At 42.2% G+C, this 22,432-nt stretch overlaps 1 protein-coding gene across 1 annotated transcript in view; it reads right to left on the reverse strand.

Annotated features, from left to right (window-relative positions):
* Positions 1 to 86: 86 nt before the first annotated feature.
* chrm3a (cholinergic receptor, muscarinic 3a) overlaps positions 87 to 22,432 on the reverse strand; it is a 111,647-nt gene continuing 89,301 nt past the window's right edge. Inside the window, exons 2-3 of the mRNA XM_053633895.1 lie at positions 18,914 to 18,998; positions 87 to 3,510 (exon numbers count right to left, since the gene is read on the reverse strand). Of these exons, the coding sequence (XP_053489870.1) occupies positions 1,701 to 3,494 (1,794 nt within the window). The 5' untranslated portion in view covers positions 3,495 to 3,510; positions 18,914 to 18,998 and the 3' untranslated portion in view covers positions 87 to 1,700. The remainder of the gene's footprint in view (positions 3,511 to 18,913; positions 18,999 to 22,432) is intronic.

Consider the following 22,432-nt stretch of genomic DNA (forward strand, 5'->3'; position numbering starts at 1 on the left):
TATTCTTTGCAATTTAAAAAAACGTACAAAAAAAATCTAATTACATCCTGTAAAACACAAGTCAATTTTTTTTTTTTGTCTCAGAACAAAACTGAAAAGAAAGAAAAAAGATACAACAACAAGAATAAAAGAAGTCTAGCAACATGTCGAGTTTATTCAAAGGATAATGCTCCGATTGAAGACTATCATTTACCCGAGAAATTAACATTTTGCATGTATAAGCAAAAATGTGCTTTGGACAACTTTTTCTGCCTATGAAAAAAAATAATAAAGCTAAAAAGCCAAGTATGAAAGCACCTCACAATACTTTACATTGTAGCGACTTTAACCTCACAGCCTCAGTAAAGAAAAAAGAAGCAAATTTTGGACACCAAACATGCCTTGGATAATTAATTACATTCGGGGTAAATGTTAGTTAAGTGTATTTTAAGGAAGTGGAAAAACTATACTGCTATAGTTTTTAGGTCTAGAAAAATACATAATGAATAACTGACCTGTAGGATCACTAGGTGTCCATGAGAGGGCAGTGCAGCACTCCTAGCACATTTTTGTTCTTTCTGCGTTTCTGCATTATTTTTTCTTTGTGTGGACAAATGAGATTAAAGCCTGCTGTGGCAACACAGTAACACGTTGTATGAGTTACACTGCACTTAGGAACTATTCATGTCTAATGCAGAGGATTTCAAAAAAAAAAAAAAATTATTTATTTTTTACTAAACTGGCATTATGACTACCAAAAATAGTAAGCAAATAGTTTCACAGCAAACCAAACCGACAGCTGGTCCCACATTATAAAAAGTATAATAAATGCATTTAAATTATCTAATCACCCAAACATAATAAAGATAAGATATTTGGATTTAAAAAATAAAATAGCCACCTTGTGGTTGTTGTTTACGCACAAGGAATCTCAGTTAAGTACAAAGAATGAAATCGTTAATATGCAAAATAAACAGCTAGTGAAATACACGTCATGTAAACAATAGTCACGCTCACCGCCCTGCCACCTACCAGAGTTAGGTTCCGAGGAAAACGTATCAATAGTGCGTAAAATGAAAATTTAGAACCTCTTCGTATGTGATTTACAGCGTACACGAGAACATTAATACACTGAGATCTTACGATGACGCAAGACCTTCTTTCACAACATGTTCACAAAAACAGCCAGAATCTACATACAGATAAATCACTTCAACTCGAGTTACACATACAATTTTGTACTTGTTTTTTTTTCTTGTTTTTTTTTTTAGTTTACATGAATTAATAATGAAACAGTCAATTTCCATCCCTGAAATGTACATGCAGTTCACTGAAACTGATCTAAAAAAAAAAAAAACCCCGCAAAGTTTCAAACAGTTCCTTTGTCGACCACTAGATGCCGTGTTCGAGGTCATTGTTAGCGTCTGACTCCAGGTGTATTACCTTTTTCTAGAAGGTACTCGCGACAGTTGAACTTGTTCGATTCAAACATCCTCTACTAAAGTCACAGTGTGGAACCAAGGTCACCAACTAGAACCAACAAGAGCTCAAACAAGTTCTGGCGCTGGAGACATTAATGAACGTGTACCAAAATCCAAAGCCAAACCCTGAGTCAAATCAAAGAAGACAGCCTCAGTATGACTCCATTTACAAACGACTGTATATCCACAGATTGGATGTAGTATTTCATCCATGTTAGCATAGTTTTCAGGCTAACTATGCTACGTAGAGTCTCCAGGTATACTCCTGTGTAAACGGACAGACTCCCTCTGTTGAAAGCCTTGCTTGCTTTTCTTCTCATTCCATCGACATAGTAGGATCATTTTAAACGTGTTGCGGAAAGTCTTGTTGCACAGAGCGTAGCACATCGGGTTGACCGTGCTGTTAACATAGCACAGCCAGTAGCCTAGCGCCCACAGGGATTCCGGGATGCAGCCGTTGCAGAACGTGTTGATGAGCACCATGATGTTATAAGGTGTCCACGTTATGATGAAAGCGAAAAGGATGGCGCTGAGAGTCTGGGCAGCTTTCTTCTCTTTCACTAGTGACATGCGCTTACGTTTAGTAATCTGCGTCCTCGCGCGAGAGACAAAACGCTTTGCCAGTGCTGCCTCTTTAAAAGATATAGGTGTGGAGGCAGATTTGTTGGTGGCAGCATTGGTGGAGTCGGTGCTCGTGGCTGTAGCTTGAATGGCAGATATGGACTGCACATTGGCAATATTAGAGGCAAAGCACTTTTTGCCGTTGCTGACAGAACACAAAAGACTGTCATTCTTGCTGACGCTTTCTGCTGTTCCCTGTAGTGGGTCTTCCTCAGAGATGCCCAAGTCCTCAGAGGACTTGATCTGGGAGTTCACGGCTGCCTGCATGCCAGGTAGACTGAGAACAATGGAGAAGATAGCACGTGTTGTAGATGGTGCACTGTCCTCCTCATCGGATGAGCCAGAATGATCAGCAGTGTCATTGTTGTTCCAACTGTCACAGCTGCGCTGGTCCACCTCAGTTCGACTATGGATCCCAGCTGCACCACCAGACCTCCACTTCCAACAGTGGCCAGAAAGTCCTAGCAGGGACTTCTGTCTCTGTGCAGATCGGCTCAGCTCGAAGCTGCGGCAGCTTCTCGAGCTCGCCCTTGTGGCGGAGATACGGAAATGAGGCCGTTCTGCTCCACCCAGCCGTCCTCCCGAGCCTTGAAGTCCTGCAAGTTCTCGGGAGCGATTCTCGGTCTCTTTATAAATCCTCCAATACAGTACACTCATAATGGTAACGGGAAGATAAAAGGCTGCCATAGCTGTACAAAACGTAATAATTGGCTCGGACAGAAACTGGATATAGCACTTGTCAGGCGGAACGGTCCTCTCGCCCACAAAATACTGCCAAAACAAGATGGCCGGCGCCCAGATGACGAAAGATACAAGCCAAGCCAGTCCAATCATCAATACTGCCCGTTTGGTAGTACGTTTGGCACGATATGTCAGTGGGCGTGTAATGGAGAAGTACCGGTCAAAGCTAATCACCAGCAGGTTCATAACAGATGCATTGCTGGCCACATAGTCTATTGCTAACCAGAAATCGCATGCCCAGTTTCCCATGGCCCACTGCCCCATCACAATATATGTTGTGTACAGGTTCATAGATATGACCCCTATGATGAGGTCGGCGAAGGCCAGACTGAGCAGGAAGTAATTGTTGACAGTCTTGAGCTGCCGGTTGACTTTGAATGAGACGAGGACCAGGATGTTGCCTATGATGGTGATGAGGGACAGCAATCCCGTGAACAGGACAATGAGAATAACCTGCCATAACGAATGGCCGCCCAAAGGGTCGTATTTGCTCTCCAATCCTCCGTCACTACGGTTGACTGCGCTGAAGTTCAGAATACCCTGGAAGGAAGAGGTGTTGGTGTCAGCCATGCTCTGAAGTAGTGGCCATGGAGAGGATTGTGGGTAAACTGGTGGTCCCAGACTGCCTATGGGCAGGTATTGACCAGGCTCTGTGCTGTTGGAGTCCATCATGCAGTCCAGGCATATTCTGAAGAAGAAGAAGAAGAAGAAGAAGAAAAAAAGGAATGAATAAAGTGTTACCTTAAAAATCAATAGCTGATCTAGCTACCTAAATCAGACAGGATGGAGCACAGAGGTGGCAACATTGCTAAGAGGAAAATCCACTCAGTTTAATTCACTTCGATTTGAGTTGTTTTAGGAATGGATACTGTCACATAGCTGCTTAACAGAATATTACGTAACACAAAAAAAGACTCATGACAGACTTTTAACACAAAACCAGATGTGTGCCCAGAAAACAGCAAGGGAAACGTTTGGTATGAGTGCTACTTAATAATGAATAATCATTTTTTGTTTATTTATTTTTATCAAACAAAGAGACCACAATTCTACTCATTTGGTTTCAACATCATAATTCAGAGTTTACCTAGATAAATTCAGAGCAGAGCAAAAGTATCCGCTACCAGAAACGCAATTCTTTCAAGTATTACGTCCTTTCCCCTTCAGTGAACTGGCTTCTTTACTTTATATAAAGAATCAGAAAACTTTTTTTTTTCAGGTTCCTCCCATATGATCAAATGCTACAGCTAAACCGTAGATGATGGCACCTCTGAGAGTACTATCCAGAAGTCTGAGTCTGCTACCAAAACAGCTGTTATTTTATCATGTTATTTAAACGATTAGAAATCATTCAGTTGCCATATTATTTAAAATGGTAGCACCCGGATGCCCCTAATACAGTGTGCATTAATCTCATCACTGTTTTCAGCATCGTGAATCTATCTGAATGTGCTTCTCACATATTCATTTTTTTTCAACTTGCGTATCATCACCAAGCATATCATCTCAATACGCATTTTTATTGCAGCAATGTCGTATTTATGATATTGTCTCAGTATGATCCTCCATGCATTATGTGTTATCGTCCCAGCTATTAATACAATGAGCAAAGAGCAGTTTTATTTGGACATTTAAAGATAAGCGAATTTGGTTTGAGAAATATTAGTCTGACAATAATAATAATGTATATTAATAATAATAATAATAATAATAATAATAATAATGAAATCAAAACAGTTACCAGAAGTGGACTCAGACCTCTGTACATTGCATAATTATAATTGTCTATTTCCCATCATCCCATTGTCATATAATAGAACAGGTTTAAGACTTCCCTTCTGTTATTAAATCAAGAAACACCAAACACGTTGAATGGTACTTCTTTGAACCCATGTGACATTGTTAAAGTGGTAAACGTAAGTTCTTTTTCCTAAAAAATATGGATGGGATGCTGGTAATTTAATGAACAGGGTTCATTATCATTTATTTTGCTTGTGATATGCATGAATATAAAAAATAATAATAATAATTCATGCAACACCAGAGTTAACCTTTTTGAAAACTGGAAGTATACAGTATAACTTCCTAAAGATGACCTCAGTAAGGAATTTCCATTTTTAAGTATACAGTCTACACCACTTGACCAATATTCACCCTACTACTTTAACAACGTGCCACAACAGCCACTAGAGAGCGCTATTGACCCGTGGACTTTTTGCTACAGGGTGGTCTGTACTTCATACTTTTTTGAAGGGTCTGGACTATGCAATCGTTTTGCACAACAGGAGAAATTCGTCTTTCAGATTTATTTGACACAGATTTAACCCTGGTGTTTTGTTCACTGCTTAGCAATGCTGTCTAAATCGTTAACTTAGATTACATGATTTTATATCGATGTAACATCCATCCATTTTCTATACCGCTTATTCTACAGGGTCGCGAGGAACCTGGAGCCTATCCTACGGAGCCTATCCTAGGGAGCCTATCCAAGGGAGCCTATCCCAGGGAGTCTATCCCAGAGAGCCTGCCTATCCCAGAGAGCTTGCCTATCCCAGGGATCCTGCCTATCCCAGGGAGTCTATCCCAGAGAGCCTATCCCAGGGAGCCTATCCCAGGGAGCCTATCCCAGGGATCCTGCCTATCCCAGGGAGTCTATCCCAGAGAGCTTGCCTATCCCAGGGAGCTTACCTATCCCAGGGAGCCTATCCCAGGGAGCCTATCCCAGGGAGCCTATCCCAGAAAGCCTATCCCAGGGAGCCTGCCTATCCCATGGAGTCTATCCCAGAGAGCCTGCCTATCCCAGAGAGCTTGCCTATCCCAGAGAGCTTGCCTATCTCAGAGAGCCTTTCCCAGGGAGCCTATGGCACACCCTGGACAGGATGCCAATCCATCACAGGGTACAATCACATACCCAATCATACCCTATCACATTCACACACCCATTCATACACTACGGACATTTTGGACCTGCCAATCAGCCTACCATGCATATTGTTGGACTGGGGGAGGAAACCGGATTATCCAGAAGAAACAGTGTGCACATGCTCATTCCGCACACACAGGGCAGTGGCAGGAGTCGAACCCCTGACCCTGGAGGTGTGAGACCACCTATCGCCGTTCACCCATCGATGTAACAATTATAGAAATATCTTTCTCTCGATGATACAATATAAATTAGAGCCTAGATTCATTCTCATGCTTAAGGATCAGGTGTGTGCGCAGGTGGAAATGTAAATACATTTTATTCTCGGAGTCTGAACATCGTACCCGAGTATAAATTTTATATTATACCACATTGCTGCTGAATTCCTCTTTCAGACTGGTCAGAAGGCACTGATTCATTTTTCCATGACGATAGATCTGACAGTAGAGCAGCTGCAATTCGAACGACAGGTTTATATTAATGCGCTCGCTCTAATACGTTTGCGTTTCTATAGCAACAACCGGAACTGCTGATATGGTGAAGTTTTCTGTGAGTAGAAGTTTACGGAAGGAGTCTCCAGTATTTCCAGTATCTCCAGACATTTGAAAGAGGTAAAGCTATAACTGAGTTTTTCTACATGGGGAAGACTTTGTGGTTTGTCTGTAACTTTTTTCTTTTTAACTTCAACAGAGAGGAAAAAGAGAGAGAGAGGATGGTTAGAGAACGACTGTGAACGTAAGCGATAAAAAGGAACTTGCTTCACAGACTTTCCACAACATAAGTATAAACAGATAAAACGTATGACGGGTCAGTCTTTAATGAAAAAAAAAATAGTGCTGGCGAATCACTGTGGTGTCAGATGAGTTAAAGACATTTGTAGGGGCTGTTATTTGGAAAATTATCATCTTGCGGTGGTAACAGTAACTCCACCCTGTCACTGATTATTTTCCTATAACAGCATGCGCCCAAGTGTTTTATTCCCTCCATAAATTACAGTCTTGTATGTTATCTTGTTAATGTAAATTACTGACTGCACTGAAGCAGGAGGCGGCTTCAGAACCCAGGGGTTTGGGACGAGCCAGAGGAGTACTGATTAATACAGCACACTGGTGTTTCCTGGCATCTCTCTCTCTCTCCCTCTCTGTCTGTCTGTCTGTCCCTCTCTGTCTATCTCTCTCTCTGTGTCTGTCTCTCTTTCTCCCTCTCTGTCTGTCTGTCTGTCTCCCTCTCTCTATCGCTCTGTCTGTCTCTTTTTCTCTTTGTTTCCCTTGGTCTGTCTGTTTCTCTCTCTCTGTCTCTCTCTCTCTCTGTGATTGTCTATCTCCCTCTCTCTCTCTCTGTCTGTCTCTCTCTCTCTCCGTCTGTCTGTCTCCCTCTCTCTCTCTGTCTGTCTCTCTCTGTGTTTCTTTCTTTCTCTGTATGTCTTTCTCTCTCTCTGTCTCTCTTTCTCTCTGTTTCTCTCTTTCTTTGTCTGTCTCTCTCTCTGTAAGACTGTCTGTCTCTCTGTCTGTCTCCCTCTTTCTCTCTGTCTCTCTCTCTGTTTCTCTCTTTCTCTGTCTGTCTCTCTCTCTGTAAGACTGTCTGTCTCTCTCTGTGTGTCTTTCTCTCTGTTTCTCTGTCTGTCTCCCTCTTTGTCTCTGTCTCTCTCTCTGTTTCTCTCTTTCTCTGTATGTCTCTCTCTCTGCCTGTCTGTCTCTCTCTCTCTGTATGTCTGTTTGTCTCTCTCTGTCTCTTTTTCTCGCTGTCTCCCTCTCTCTCTCTGTCTGTTTGTCTCTCTCTGTCTGTCTGTATGTCTCTCTCTGTCTGTCTCTCTCTCAGTGACCTGTGTATCTGTGTCTGTGTGACTGTGCCGGTGCCAAGTGATCTGGAAAACCCCTATTTGTGTTTCCAGTGTCCGTGTTGCACAGTGTTGAGGGTGTGGCAAAAAATATTATCCAGTGCAGTTTTTTTTGTGATTGGCCAAAAAAATGTTTGAATTTGCTGCAGCTTTTTTTCAAAATTTGAGGGGGTTTTTGTGCTTTTTTTTTTTTTTTGGCGGAAAACTGCTCGAATTGGTGAAATTGCAACTGCACAAAATAGATTTGCGCGCTCTTTCGCAGTGATGTCTGTTGGTAAACGAGACCTTTTAGCTGTACTCATGTTCGACGCACGTGAATCGATGAGCGCTTTGGCTGAACGCGCGTCGTGATGACGTCACATGACGCGTCTCGGCGCGAATTGGACAAAATCAAATAAATAAATAAAAAATACACTGCGAGCTCCTCCGAATATCGTGCAGCTTGCTTGGTTTCGCGTTAATTTCTGAGATCGCAAAATCATGAAATCCTTGAGGGACTGACTAACAAAATATGAATAAAGGTCATGTTCATATTCAGAGTCTGTGCTGTGGTCTCTGAGCTCTCGAATTTGTTCAATCCTGTCTATCAACAAAGAGGGGCTATCATTGTCAGCACAGCCGTGCCATCGACATGGTAGAGTGTGTGTGTGTGTGTGTGTGTGTGTGTGTGTGGTGAGAAATTGAAGCTGAGAAAGGCTGTTGGACGATTGAAAAACATTGTGCGTAGAACATATGAGCTACATGGTAACCGTGTGTAGTCATTAAAGAATAAAACATCTGGGAGCAATGAGTCCAGGCTCTTGTTATCTCAAAACTGGACTACTGCAACTCAATACTCTCGGGTCTCCCGGCCGGCTCCATCAAACCCCTTCAGATGATTCAGAATGCAGCAGCACGCCTCGTCTTCAACCAGCCCAAGAGAACCCATGTCACACCCCTCGTCATCTCCCTCCACTGGCTTCCTGTATCCGCCCGCATCAAATTCAAGCCCTTGATACTCACGTACAAGACCTTGTCTGGAACAGCGCCCCCTACCTCAACTCTCTCCTCCTCAAGGCTTACGTTCCCTCACGCAATCTGCCATCGATCAACGACCGACGCTTAGTAGTAGCTACTCAGCGTGGCTCAACGTCCCTTTCCAGAACCTTCACACGAACCGTCCATCAGTGGTGGAATGAACTTCCAACCTCAATCCGGACCGCAGAATCTCTCACCATCTTCAAAAAAACAGCCACAGACCCACCTCTTCCGTCAACACCTAACCAACCCATAAAATAAATAAATAAATAAATAAATAAACAAACAAACTCTGGCTCTTACACCTCTACTCTGTGCACCTTGCTTCTTCTAGAACTCAATGAAAAGATCTTGTACGGCAGCACGACTTGTATTGTTCTCCGCTTGATATAGCGCTTTGCTTGTGTTTCCTCATTTGTAAGTCGCTTTGGATAAAAGCGTCCGCTGAATGAAAAAAATGTCAACGTAAATGAGTTAAAAGAAAACAATCAATGACAATCCACTTATTTCCCAACGACAGCACGTCTCAAAATGGTGTATCCTCTTAGAACATATCAATTCCATCAATTAAAGAATGGCAAAAATGTACACATTTATCCATTTATAGTTACATTTAATGTTGTGGAACATCTGCAGAACAAGTTTAGTTCTTGTTCTCACTTACGTTAAAGCAGCTATAACTAATAAGACACAAAACACAGCTTGTCATGTGACCAAGCAACCACAAAGTGTAAACATTAAAAATAAATATCTAAATATATAAATATATGAATAAACAAATCCAGAAGTTTAACGTTACAGCTTTACCTCTGAGAAAGCACTGACACTGGAGACTCCTTCCATGAATGTTACATAAACATCGCCATATTGACAATTATACACGCTTTAAAAACGCTTATATATGGCGCGTCCACCATACGGATCCGTGTGCACGTTGTTACTATAGAAACGATAAAGTATTAGAGCGAGAGCATTAATGTGAACCTGTGAACGCGGAACGCTCATACTAATGAAAACACACACGGAGCACATCTGGTTCCTAGAGGTGAGGAATGGAATGTATCTGTCGTGTGTTTGTGTGTGTGTCTGTGTGTGTGTGTGTGTGTGTGTGTGTGCGTGCTGCAGCAGGAACGATCTGATCAACACCACTGCCAATAACACTCACAGCTTCATGGCTAAATATAGGCAGCAAACAGTGTTGTGTTTTTTTGGTTTTTTTTTGCCGCAGATGTGTAAGAAATGACCTCAGAGTGATGACCTTCCAGCAAAGGTGTGTTTGCTCATCTCTCTCTCTCTCTGTTCTCTCACGTTCTCTTTCTCTAGATACACTCACTCTATCACATCTCTCTCTCGCTCTCTTTTAAAGAGGGTCAATCACTGAGGAAAGAGATGAAAGGAAGCAGGAGGTGATATGAGGCTATCACAATCGTGCACATGCATGTGCACACACACACACACACACACACACACACACACACACAAAACAAGTGTTTAAGAGAGATAGAGAAAGGGACAGAAAGGGAGACAGAGACACAGACAGACAAAAACAAATGAAGATAGAAAAGAAAAACAGAGAAAACGGACAGAGAATATCGACAAGAACACAGAGGAAGAGAGGAGGCAGAAAAGGAAAGGTGAAGTGGAGGCTCAGGGAGAACGGGAGAGAGAGAGAGAGAGAGAGTGTGTGTGTGTGTGTGTGTGTGTGAGAGAGAGAGAGAGAGAGAGAGAGAGAGAGAGAGAGGCACAGAATGGGAGACAGACAGAGACAGAGATACAGGGAAAGACATAGAAACACAAAAAGACAGACAGAAGACAAGGATGAATAAAAAGGAAAAGACAGACAGGGAGAGAAAGAGAGACAGAGAGACAGACAGACACAGAGAGAAACAGAGAGAGAGAGAGAAACAGAGAGAGACACAAAGAGAGACAGGCAGACAGAGAGTGAGACAGAGAAGAAGAGAGATAAACACATGTGCAGAGTGTTTCTTGGATGATCCTGGACGCGAGCGTTTAATCAGAGTCGGAATTCCACGGGTGGTTGGACAGGGGTTGCCATGGTAACCATTAGTGATGTGGACCGTACTGTATGGTGGGACTGACTTTTACAAACACACACACACACACACACACACACACACATTCTTATACACATATACACACACATACATATGAAGTACACACTCATATACATACAGTAAAAAACAAGCACACACACACACACACACACACAACCATCATAACAAATATTTCCTTAATATATACAATATATAATAGAGAAAGTAGATGCCATGTTAAAAATGCCTGCATGTCCAACCACCTGTGTGTGTGTGTGTGTTTGTGTGTGAGAGAGAGCTCTGCTTGCTTGTGTGTTTGTGTGGACGTATACGGGAGTCTGATATCCCGCAGTAAAGCATGCTAGGACGCATGTGAGCCTCTCTGGGGGATTGAAGCCTAAATGTCAGCATGCAGTGGTGTTCTGTTCGCAGCAGCATCAGCTGCTTCATCAGGACTCGAGCAGTGTTTCGAGATCACTGCTGACGACCGCGCTGAGTAGTGTGCGAGCGCGCTGCTGACACAAATAAGCCAGTATATACACTCACCGGCCGCTTCATTAGGAACAGCATGTCAAACCAAACATTGAACCTACAGCACAAGTTCCCCTCATGTCCGCCAAGAACAGGAACCTGAGGCTACGCTGAGCACAGGCTCAAACTCATCCAAGCGTGACGGATGACGGCTGGAAAAAGACCAGGTGATGTTCGACTGCTCTTAAAGCACCTTGTTCCTGGAACAAACCAGGGACCCCAAAGCTGAGAAAAAAAAAACCCTGATAAAGTAACAGCAGTAAAGATGGCAGGGGTATTTAACCTACGGGAAACGGACAGAGCAAGCCAACGAGGGTGCACCGAGGGTGCCGGTGCTCTTCTCACAGGCTTTCACAGTAGGCATTTTTGTTCTCAGTCAGCGGCAGCTATTTTTAAAAGCACCCACTTGTGAAAAGCGTTCCCGCTAGCACTTTTTTGGTCACAGCAGGGTTTCCAAAATCCGCAGAAAAGTCTTCCAAAAAAACACCAAATGAGTTCACACGTTACATCCAGACCAATCAGGCCAAACAAACATGGAGGACATGGAGGAGTGCGGGTGGCAAAATCTCGAGAATTTTCGCAGTGAGCAAATATGAGAAATATATTCATTCATTGCCATAGCTACGGCATTACTGATAATAATTAATCTAATCTAGTTAGTTTAGTTAGCTAGTAATACGTCGTAGGAGTGTTGTTATGCCGTGTCACGTGACTTGCCTTATATGTACATATAAGCGTCAGCGATCCAGTCAAGAAAACATACAATAAGTGTATTGATGAGGAAACCAGACTAATATTCATTTACTCTACCTATGTTCATTTTTGCGGTATAGCTCGGGTGTTAGCACCGTCCGTCTGTGTGTGTGTGTGTGTGTGTGTGTGTGTGTTTCTTCTCTGCTTCTCGCCTCGTGAACAATAACACTGAATTCTATTTTTATTTAGGTGTGAAAATCATACCTTCGTATGCCAACTCGGTTCTGTTCCCAGCATTTGTTTTTGTGCAAAGCAACATACGACTACCGTTAGCCGACTACCGAGCCGGTCTTCCCGGATCAGCCTGAGTTTAAGTGCTGCGATCCTGGAGCAAATAAGGCCTACTCAGTGCAGTTCATGTGCAGTTGTGATATGTATTATTTAGGCCAGAAATATTTATCTGTTGGCTCGTGTGATTGATCCAAACACATCTGGAGGATGCGTATCTCTCCTTCCGAGAAGCCATGAGACACTACACGTGAATGATGTATTGTTTTTGCAAGTTGATTGCTAGTATGCTGGTATTCTTTAGTATTTTTTCTATTCATTTACGGCGTTTGGCAGACGCCCTTATCCAGAGTGACTTATATATATATATATATATATATATATAATTTATAAATTTGAGCAGTTAAGGGCCTTGCTCAAGGTGCTCATCAGTGGTAGCTTGGTAGTGTTGGGATTTGAACTCATGACCTTCCAATCAGTAGCCCAACCACTGAGCTAACACTGCCCTGTAACTTCACAACCACTGCTCAAACGAAGTCATCGTTACAAAATATGAAACACTTTCTGTTCTTATTTTCTATTTTTTTCCTGTCAGAAAAGACTCAGTATTTTAGTCATGGTTTGTTGTATTTCCCAGAGACACGCATTGTGCTTCGCTAGCCTGCTCCAACTAAAGCCCTATTCAGACGGGATTAGTTCTACATGGGAAGTTGCATGGGTATTATCTTCCTTTACAGGTGCTGCTCTGGGATTTCTATTTCTTTGGTGGGTTTCCCCCCCCCGTGAAAGTTTAGATTTTTGAGACAAAATGACACAAAAACAATGTCTAATAGATTACGAAAGGAATAATAATAAATAAATAAAAAACACTTGAGGGTGGGCTACTATAGAAATAAAAAAAATCAATGAAGGGGTGGTGTGATGTGATGTGATGTGATGGAGTTACTATGACCATCCAGACATGAACTGTTTTCCAATAACAGCACTTTTTAACGTGCGTATTAATATAAACCTGTGATTTGCAGCTGCACTACTGTCAGATTATAGAAGATCAATCAATCGGATCAATCAGCATCCAGAATACAACGGCACTATGGAAGAAAAAACGCTAACGCTAACGCTAACTGCGGTTCTCACTGACCTGGAGGGTGTGAAGTTTCAAACACAAGCGCTCGGTGATAAGGACTTGTAGATCTCACCACTGACTGTGTAGAATATTTCTGCCAAGTATATCTGCTCACTGTTCAGTCAAGCGAGAAACTTTGAGTTTTTATCAGCAGCACACACACACACACACACACACACACGTTCTGCCTTTTCACTTTCGGTGGTAACCCTACTTTAAAAGGCTGCCACACACGTTCTATTCCTTGTATGTGTAACCATTTTAATCTCATATCTCATTTTCTCTCCTTTCATGTACACCTCCATCCTCCTCCTTACCTCCTCCAGACTGACCTTCGCCAGTGTCTGATTGCTTCCCAGGAATGGGGCTCAAATGGAATCGATACTTATTCCGTCCTCCGTGCTTTTCAGTCATCGTCTTCTCGTCCACTGCCAGCACCCCGTCATCATCAGTTCATTCTGATGCTCATGCTGGCACTCGGCGCCTCACAAAGTACTAAAGTGCAAAGTGTGTGTGGTGTGAAAGTAGAACGCAACGACGTAATAGCAGACCACCCAAGAGTTGGAAAGACCTTCTGGAAGAAATGGATTAGGCGCAGTCGGAGTGATCATTATTTACACGAAGGGGTCAAAGTATCACGGTCAAGTGTATTAGTAGTCTCCTGTAATTCAGCAAAGAATGTTATTGTAGCTCTTTAGTTAAGTGCTCATAGTGATGACTGTCCCACTGATGCGTTCATCTCTTCACATTCTATAGTAACACCCCAGATACGTACGTAATGATATGTAATAATACAGGCGCATTTTAAGGCCTTGATGGAAGGACAGTTCATGAGAACTGCATGACTTTAACACGGTCATTAAAATGTACAGAACAATGTTGCACTGTTGAAAAATTTCATCATATATTTGGTCACCGTGATTTTAGACATGTTGCAATGTGCTGGTGTCTAATCCAGAATGTATTTCTGCTTTGCTTCCGGTGTTTCCTGGGATAGGCTCCGGATCCACCAGGACCCTGACCAAGATAAAGTGCTTACTGAAGATGAATGAATGAATGAATGAATATGACTTTTTAGATCATTGGGCTGGTTTTTGGTTTAGCTTTGAATGGCCTTTGGGATGGTTGTTAGGTTTGTTACAAATGGCAACTGGTTTCTGGGTTATTATCTAATGGTCAGTGGCCTGGTTTTTGGGTTAGTATCTAATGGTCATTGGGCTGGTTTTTGGGTTTGTATCTAATGGTCATTGGGCTGGTTTTTGGGTTATTATCTAATGGTCATTAGCCTGGTTTTTGGGTTTGCTTCTAATGGACATTGGCCTGGTTTTTGGGTTAGTATCTAATGGACATTATGCTGGTTTTTGGGTTTGCTTCTAATGGTCATTGGACTGGTTTTTGGGTTTGTTTCTAATGGTCATTGGGCTGGTTTTGGGGTTTGCTTCTAATGGTCATTGGGCTGGTTTTGGGGTTAGTATCTAATGGACATTATGTTGGTTTTTGGGTTTGCTTCTAATGGTCATTGGGCTGGTTTTGGGGTTTGCTTCTAATGGTCATTGGGCTGGTTTTGGGGTTAGTATCTAATGGACATTATGTTGGTTTTTGGGTTTGCTTCTAATGGTCATTGGGCTGGTTTTGGGTTAGTATCTAATGGACATTATGTTGGTTTTTGGGTTTGTTTCTAATGGTCATTGGGCTGGTTTTTGGGTTTGCTTCTAATGGTCATTGTGCTGGTTTTGGGGTTTGCTTCTAATGGTCATTAGGCTGGTTTTGGGGTTTGCTTCTAATGGTCATTGGGCTGGTTTTGGGGTTTGCTTCTAATGGTCATTGGGCTGGTTTTGGGGTTTGCTTCTAATGGTCATTGGGCTGGTTTTGGGGTTAGTATCTAATGGACATTATGCTGGTTTTGGGGTTAGTATCTAATGGACATTATGCCGGTTTTTGGGTTTGCTTCTAATGGTCATTGGACTGGTTTTTGGGTTTGTTTCTAATGGTCATTGGGCTGGTTTTGGGGTTTGCTTCTAAAGGTCATTGGGCTGGTTTTGGGGTTAGTATCTAATGGACATTATGTTGGTTTTTGGGTTTGTTTCTAATGGTCATTGGGCTGGTTTTTGGGTTTGCTTCTAATGGTCATTGGGCTGGTTTTTGGGTTTGCTTCTAATGGTCATTGGGCTGGTTTTTGGGTTTGCTTCTAATGGTCATTGGGCTGGTTTTTGGGTTTGCTTCTAATGGTCATTGAGCTGGTTTTTGGGTTATTATCTAATGGTCATTGGGCTGGTTTTTGGGTTTGCTTCTAATGGTCATTGGGCTGGTTTTTGGGTTTGCTTCTAATGGTCATTAGCCTGGTTTTTGGGTTTGCTTCTAATGGTCATTGGGCTGGTTTTTGGGTTAGTATCTAATGGACATTATGCTGGTTTGTGGATTTGCTTCTAATGGCCACTTGTCTGGTTTCGGGGTTTGCTTCTAAATGTTATTGGGCTGGTTTTCATGTTACCGCTGAATGACCTTTGGTTGGTTTTTGGTTAGCTGGTTTTTAGGGTGGTTTCCAACATCCGCTGGACTGGTTTTTGGGTTAGTTCCAAATGGTCACCTGACTGGTTTTGGTGTTAGCTCCAAATAGCCTTGGAGTTGGTTTTTGGTTTAGCACTGAATGGGCACTGGGCTGGTGTTCTGATGCAGACCTGGCAATGCTTGTTACCTAGAATCATTACAGTTTCAGAGGCTTTTCTCAACGGAGCATAATACTTCTCAATATATTTCACTGACACAATACACTGAGACAATTAATCTCTCCTCCATCAAAGGAATATTTGATAGATACAAAATACGACTAATATTCGATGGTGGAGAAAATGAAGGATTCTTTTTTTTTTTAACCTCACACTGTGTTACAACTGTTACGCAGCAGTGTCTAATTCGTCTTAACAAATGACATGCTCTTATCATAATTAACAGTTTATTCAGTACTTCAATTGGTGTTCCCATGAGGATTTACATAAGTTTTTAAAGTCAGCAATAATATATTTAAAAAAAAAAATGAAACTACAGGCAGCTCACATGAAATAACCTTGGCAAAACTATTATTATTTTTAGCCTGGGTGCCCATGTAGGTTTAAATTTTACCCACATTTCTTTTTACCACTACATCCCTGGTAGAGGTGTAGGGGTGTATATGATAATATTAAACTTTCATATCCCTAAAAAATGCTTACTCTTGCCTCTCCATTGCTTCTCAGTAAAGAATGATCATGGTGAGACCATAAAAACATGCAGAAACATTCTCCACCACATGTAGCAGGGCATCAAGCATGTGTCCAGGTGTCGACCTGCCCTCATGTAAATGATACCTTTATGCTGGCGGTGGAGAATCTATCAGCGGTTGCCCCCTGGGTGGCTGTTTTGATCTTCCAGCTCAATGTGGAATGGTAGCTTTTTTAACAGCATCCAGCATGGCTGAACTTAAATGAAAGACGTTCCACATAACACTACGCAAACATATTTCATATAATGCTGTGCAAAGAAAAGCATATGTTTGCTCAGGTGGCGTATCTCGTTATCAAAGCCCTGGGGTTTTAGGAATCACGTCTGAAACACGGCTCCTATCACCCAAAGACTTTGGTTGTTGGGGAACAAGATATACAAAAAAAAAAAACCCCAAAGGAATGAGAAATTAAAAATCAAAATCTCTATCTGGCACCACCTGAGGTAAGTTTGAACTTACTCTAAAAACATTACATTTATTCTACAGAAGCTGTAAACCAGGAGATCAGAGTGCGATGAGTCTGCTTAAGCCAGCCCTCTTCATCCGAGATCTGTAGCCGGCTGTGTTGTGGCTTTTTAATTTCTTTATTGAATCCTAAACCTCTGGCTGAGCTGCATCTCCTTTATTATCATTACCTTATCTGGGTTCTCTGCCATCTGTGTCTCCTGTGTAATTTTCCAATCTGTGTCTCCTGCATAATTATATGTTCTGTGTTTCATGTTTATTTATCTAATCCAAGTTTACCTGCCTTGTCCCCTGTGTCAGTACCAGTGGTGGGTAAGTTAAAAAGTAAATCCAGTACAGATTACTAATTACTACTTTAAAATTTTAATCTGATTAAGTAAGGTAATTTTTATCGACTTCAGCAACTGTAATCAAGTTACATACATTTAAAACGTAATGTGTTACGTTACTGCGTTATCAGAAAAACTAATTACACCCAATTCTGGTCATTACCTGATCTGTCCTCTGTGTTATTACCTGATCTGTCAACTGTGTTATTACCTGATCTGTCCCCTGTGGCATTACCTGATTTGTCCCCTGTATTATTACCTAATCTATCCCCTGTGCCATTACCTGATTTGTCCCCTGTATTATTACCTGATCTGTCCCCTGTTTCCTTACCTGATCTATCCCCTGTGTCATTGCCTGATCTGTCCTCTATATTATTACCTGATCTGTCCCGTGTCATTGCCTGATCTGTCCCCTGTATTATTACCTAATCTATCCCCTGTGCCATTACCTGATTTGTCCCGTGTCATTGCCTGATCTGTCCCCTGTTTCATTACCTGATCTGTCCTCTATATTATTACCTGATCTGTCCCGTGTCATTGTTCAGGCTGTCCCATGCTGTTATCTGCTCTGTCCCCTGTGTCATTACCTGATTTGTCTTCTGTATTATTACCTGAGCTGTCCTCTGTGTCATTACCTGATCTGTCCTCTATATTATTACCTGATCTGTCCCGTGTCATTGCCTGATCTGTCCCCTGTATCATTACCTGATTTGTCCCCTGAATTATTAACTGATCTGTCCCCTGTTTCATTACCTGATTTGTCCCCTGAATTATTAACTGATCTGTCCCCTGTGTCATTACCTGATCTGTCCTCTATATTATTACCTGATCTGTCTCGTGTCATTGTTCAGGCTGTCCCATGCTGTTATCTGCTCTTTCCCCTGTGTCATTACCTGATTTGTCTTCTGTATTATTACCTGAGCTGTCCTCTGTGTCATTACCTGATCTGTCCTCTATATTATTACCTGATCTGTCCCGTGTCATTGTTCAGGCTGTCCCATGCTGTTATCTGCTCTGTCCCCTGTGTCATTACCTGATTTGTCCCCTGAATTATTAACTGATCTGTCCCCTGTTTCATTACCTGATTTGTCCCCTGAATTATTAACTGATCTGTCCCCTGTGTCTTTACCTGATCTGTCCTCTATATTATTACCTGATCTGTCCCGTGTCATTGCCTGATATGTCCCCTGTTTCATTACCTGATTTGTCCCCTGAATTATTAACTGATCTGTCCCCTGTGTCATTACCTGATCTGTCCTCTATATTATTACCTGATCTGTCCCGTGTCATTGTTCAGGCTGTCCCATGCTGTTATCTGCTCTGTCCCCTGTGTCGTTACCTGATTTGTCTTCTGTATTATTACCTGAGCTGTCCTCTGTGTCATTACCTGATCTGTCCCTTGTGTCATTATTTGCTCTGTGTCCCCTCTTGCAATTGCCCCCTTTTCATTTGCTACATCACAAATGTAACTTTAAAAATATATATTAAAAGAGCAAACTAAATGCAAATATAAATTGTAACAAAAAGTGTGTGTGTGTGTGTGTGTGTGTGTGTGTGTTGCAAGTCTACCTTTTCTACCTCTCTTTTCTCCTGGTACCTTTCTGCTGGCTCAAAGGCTCATGGGATTTGAGATGTCCTGCAGAGAGATCAGGTCCTGTGAATAAACAACAACAAGCTAGATTTCAGAGCTGCCTTTCCTGAGCGAGCACACACACACACACACACACACACACACACACACACTTCCTCAAACACTCATAGGATTGAGCACGCAATGAGTCATATGAGTCATATCTACTAAGACTCTAGTGTCTAATGAATCAAGTCATGACCATCCTAAACATTATGTTCATCCTTCAGTGTGTGTGTGTGTGTGTGTGTGTGTGTGTGTGTGTGTGTGCGAGCTCTCCATAAACTCCACTTGGGATGCACTGGTGATCAAGTACAGTTAAATATTAAAATTACTGTGTATTGATGTGATGTAAATATTATTACCATCCCATTCTGTTTTATTTCCTCTCTGTGTGTGTGTGTGTGTGTGTGTGTGTGTGTGTGTGTGCACTTGTCATATCTCTGTGTTGTGCAGTGATACCCAGTCCTTACATGGCATCTTAAAGTTGCTGTAGCGGACAGAAGCTGTCTGAGAGAAGAAAAACACACCGGCTGCTATGTAAACACAACCCGGGCACTGGAGTTCCTGTACTGCGAATGTTAGACAGCAAACATCCGCTTTCACATCCATTTCTACATCAATACTACGCCCATACATATATGCTTATCTTACACCGATCAGCGATAACATTAAAACCACCTGCCTAATATCGTGTAGGTCCCCCCTTGTGCCACCAAAACAGCTCTGACTCTTCGGCGCATGGACTCCACAAGACCTCTGAAGGTGTGCTGTGGTATCTGGCACCGAGACGTTCGCAGCAGATCCTGTAAGTTGCGAGGTGGGGCCTCCATGGATCAGACATGTTTGTCTAGCACATCCCACAGATGCTCGATCAGCTTGAGCTCAAATCCCACCTTGAACTCTTTGTCATGTTCCTCAAACCGTCCCTGAACTATTTTTGCAGTGTAGCATGGTGCATCATCCTGCTGAAAGAGCCTACAGCCGTTAGGGAATACCGGTGCCATGAAGATGTGTACTTGGTCTGCATCGGTGTTTAGGAAGGTGGTACGTGCCAAAGAAACATCCATACGAATGGCAGGACCCAAGGTTTCCCAGCAGAAATGTCAAGCACGATGCTATTAGCATTAGCATGTGAGTTTAGAAGCTGATCTCTTTAAGCCAAGTGTACACATGAAGATCTGGACAGACGGAAGGACTAAAGCACCGCTGCATCACTCTCTTTACATAGAAATGATGCAAGGGCTAAATCCCACTGCACCACTATTGGCAGGAAGTCGAATGGCATTGTGGGTAATGTAGAAAGCCAGACACAGCTGAAGATCACACGGTAAAGATTAATACTGTATATACAAGTGGTTTGATTCGCAGCCCTCATGTGTCCATACTATAACCATAACATAAACCATACCTGCAATATATAGCTGATTTCATCAAATAAATGCCTGATGTCCTCTACGCGTACTCCAAACCATTTTCATTTCAAGAGCCCGGCAGCCAATTTCTGCTGGATATGACTGTTTATATTATACTGATTTCAGGATCACTGCAAAATGAATCCCCTCTTTTCATGTTCATCCTTTCATAAGAAAGAAATATCATATTGAATATTCTCCTCATACCCTTCACCCTTCTGCAGAGTAATTGTTTGGCTGTGTTATATGATAATCGAGACTTCAGACGGCCGGCTTCCTTGTTGAGACACATACAGATTACACATTCAGCTCGGTGACACTACGGGGGCGTACCCGACTGTCGTGAGGTTTAAGACTCGTAATCTGAAGAGAAAAGCGGAATAATAAAACGCTTTAAAGTCACAGACAGGCGATATGGAGACGCGAGGAACAGAACGGCGTACGTCCGCTGGCGACAATGAATACGCCACGACTCGGGGTGGAATTCGTTATAGTAAAATAAACAATCACTGAATACATTTCTGAACACGTTGTGATCCTGCATCACAATCTAGAACCGCTAGGAAAGAGAACTCAAAGAGAACCTCACACCATAAGATGACTATTTAGCAGCTAGCTAACTGCCTGCTAGCTAGTCACTGAATCTTTCTAAACAGATTAAAACGCTCAGCTGGGAAGCTAGTCGTTACTGGTACACTTCAGTGCACGCTCATTTCAAATTACATTCGGAAAAACAGTTTTTGCAGTGCATTATGGGTAACATGCACACACACACACACACACACAGGCTTAGCCAGTGATATGACGCAACGTGAACACGCAAACGGTGACTATCAAGAGGTCTTAGAAATAATTCTATACATTCTAGCCTCTTTTTTTTTTTTAATTGCTTGAAATTCTAGTAAAAACAGATTCAGGGGTAGCTCGTGGAGGAGAGGATTAGCATCCCTGTAGCAACAGATATAGACAAATGAAGCCAACCGTTTGCATCGTCCTGCTGTAGTCGCCGCTGCAATATCTCAGGGCTTCCTGAACAGGCCTGGCTTAACTCCATTTCCCCAGAATCTTCATCCAAACAATGAACTGCAAACGCAGTCACATGATTAAATGAGCTGCTAACTGGCTATTCTCCCATCGCCAATGTTGTTCCCACCCACAGAACTGTCGCTGTGATGTGACGTGAAGATTAACTGAAGCCCTTGACCTGTATCTGCATGATTTTATGCATTGTGCTGCTGCCACATGATGATGGCTGATTAGATAACTGCATGAATGTGCAGATGTACAGGTGTTCCTAATAAAGTGGACCGTGAGTGTAAATTCTGGCTGCTGCAGCGCTTCCTTAAATCTATAAGGTAGGCCTACATATATATATATATATATATATATATATGATTAACACCACACAGACAGTGTCATATCAGGAAGACCCGCTAAATGGCTAGCCGTACTACGGGTCAAAGGTGTGATGGAGATCAATCTTAACCACGGGATCTGTCATATCTCCCCCCTGTGGTTTCCCAAAGCTATTACGCCAGGCAATATTAATCCACAGACTTCAATGTGAAACAGCTAGCAAACACAAAGCACCCATTTAAACGTCATTTTCAACGATTAATGTATACACAACACATCAAAAATTAACATGCTGATTAATAATCGATATGCCAAGGTTTTATGACATCTCTACCGATAACCTAGTTGAGACAACACACACTGTGCTAGCTAGCTAACTTAAGAAAAGAAGTGTGCTAGCTAGCTAAACTTCCTGCCTTTCCAGCATTATTATTATTATTATTATTATTATTATTATTATATAAGTTCTATGCTAAAACGGAAATTATAGAGCAGGGCCATTTTGGGCACTTCCTGTCTGGGACTACTATATCGTCCCTTAGGATCTTGATGTCTACACTGACATCAAGATAACAAACCATACTTTTCCTTATTGCTGAGGTGGTCCCATCAATGGAAACCTTTCGTACCTTTGTATGTATTTATGCTCTGGGAAGGCGTATGCGTTGGAAGAATTATTGATAAGTG

This window comes from Ictalurus furcatus, chromosome 9 (assembly GCF_023375685.1).
Source record: "Ictalurus furcatus strain D&B chromosome 9, Billie_1.0, whole genome shotgun sequence".
Classification (NCBI taxonomy): Eukaryota; Metazoa; Chordata; class Actinopteri; order Siluriformes; family Ictaluridae; genus Ictalurus; species Ictalurus furcatus.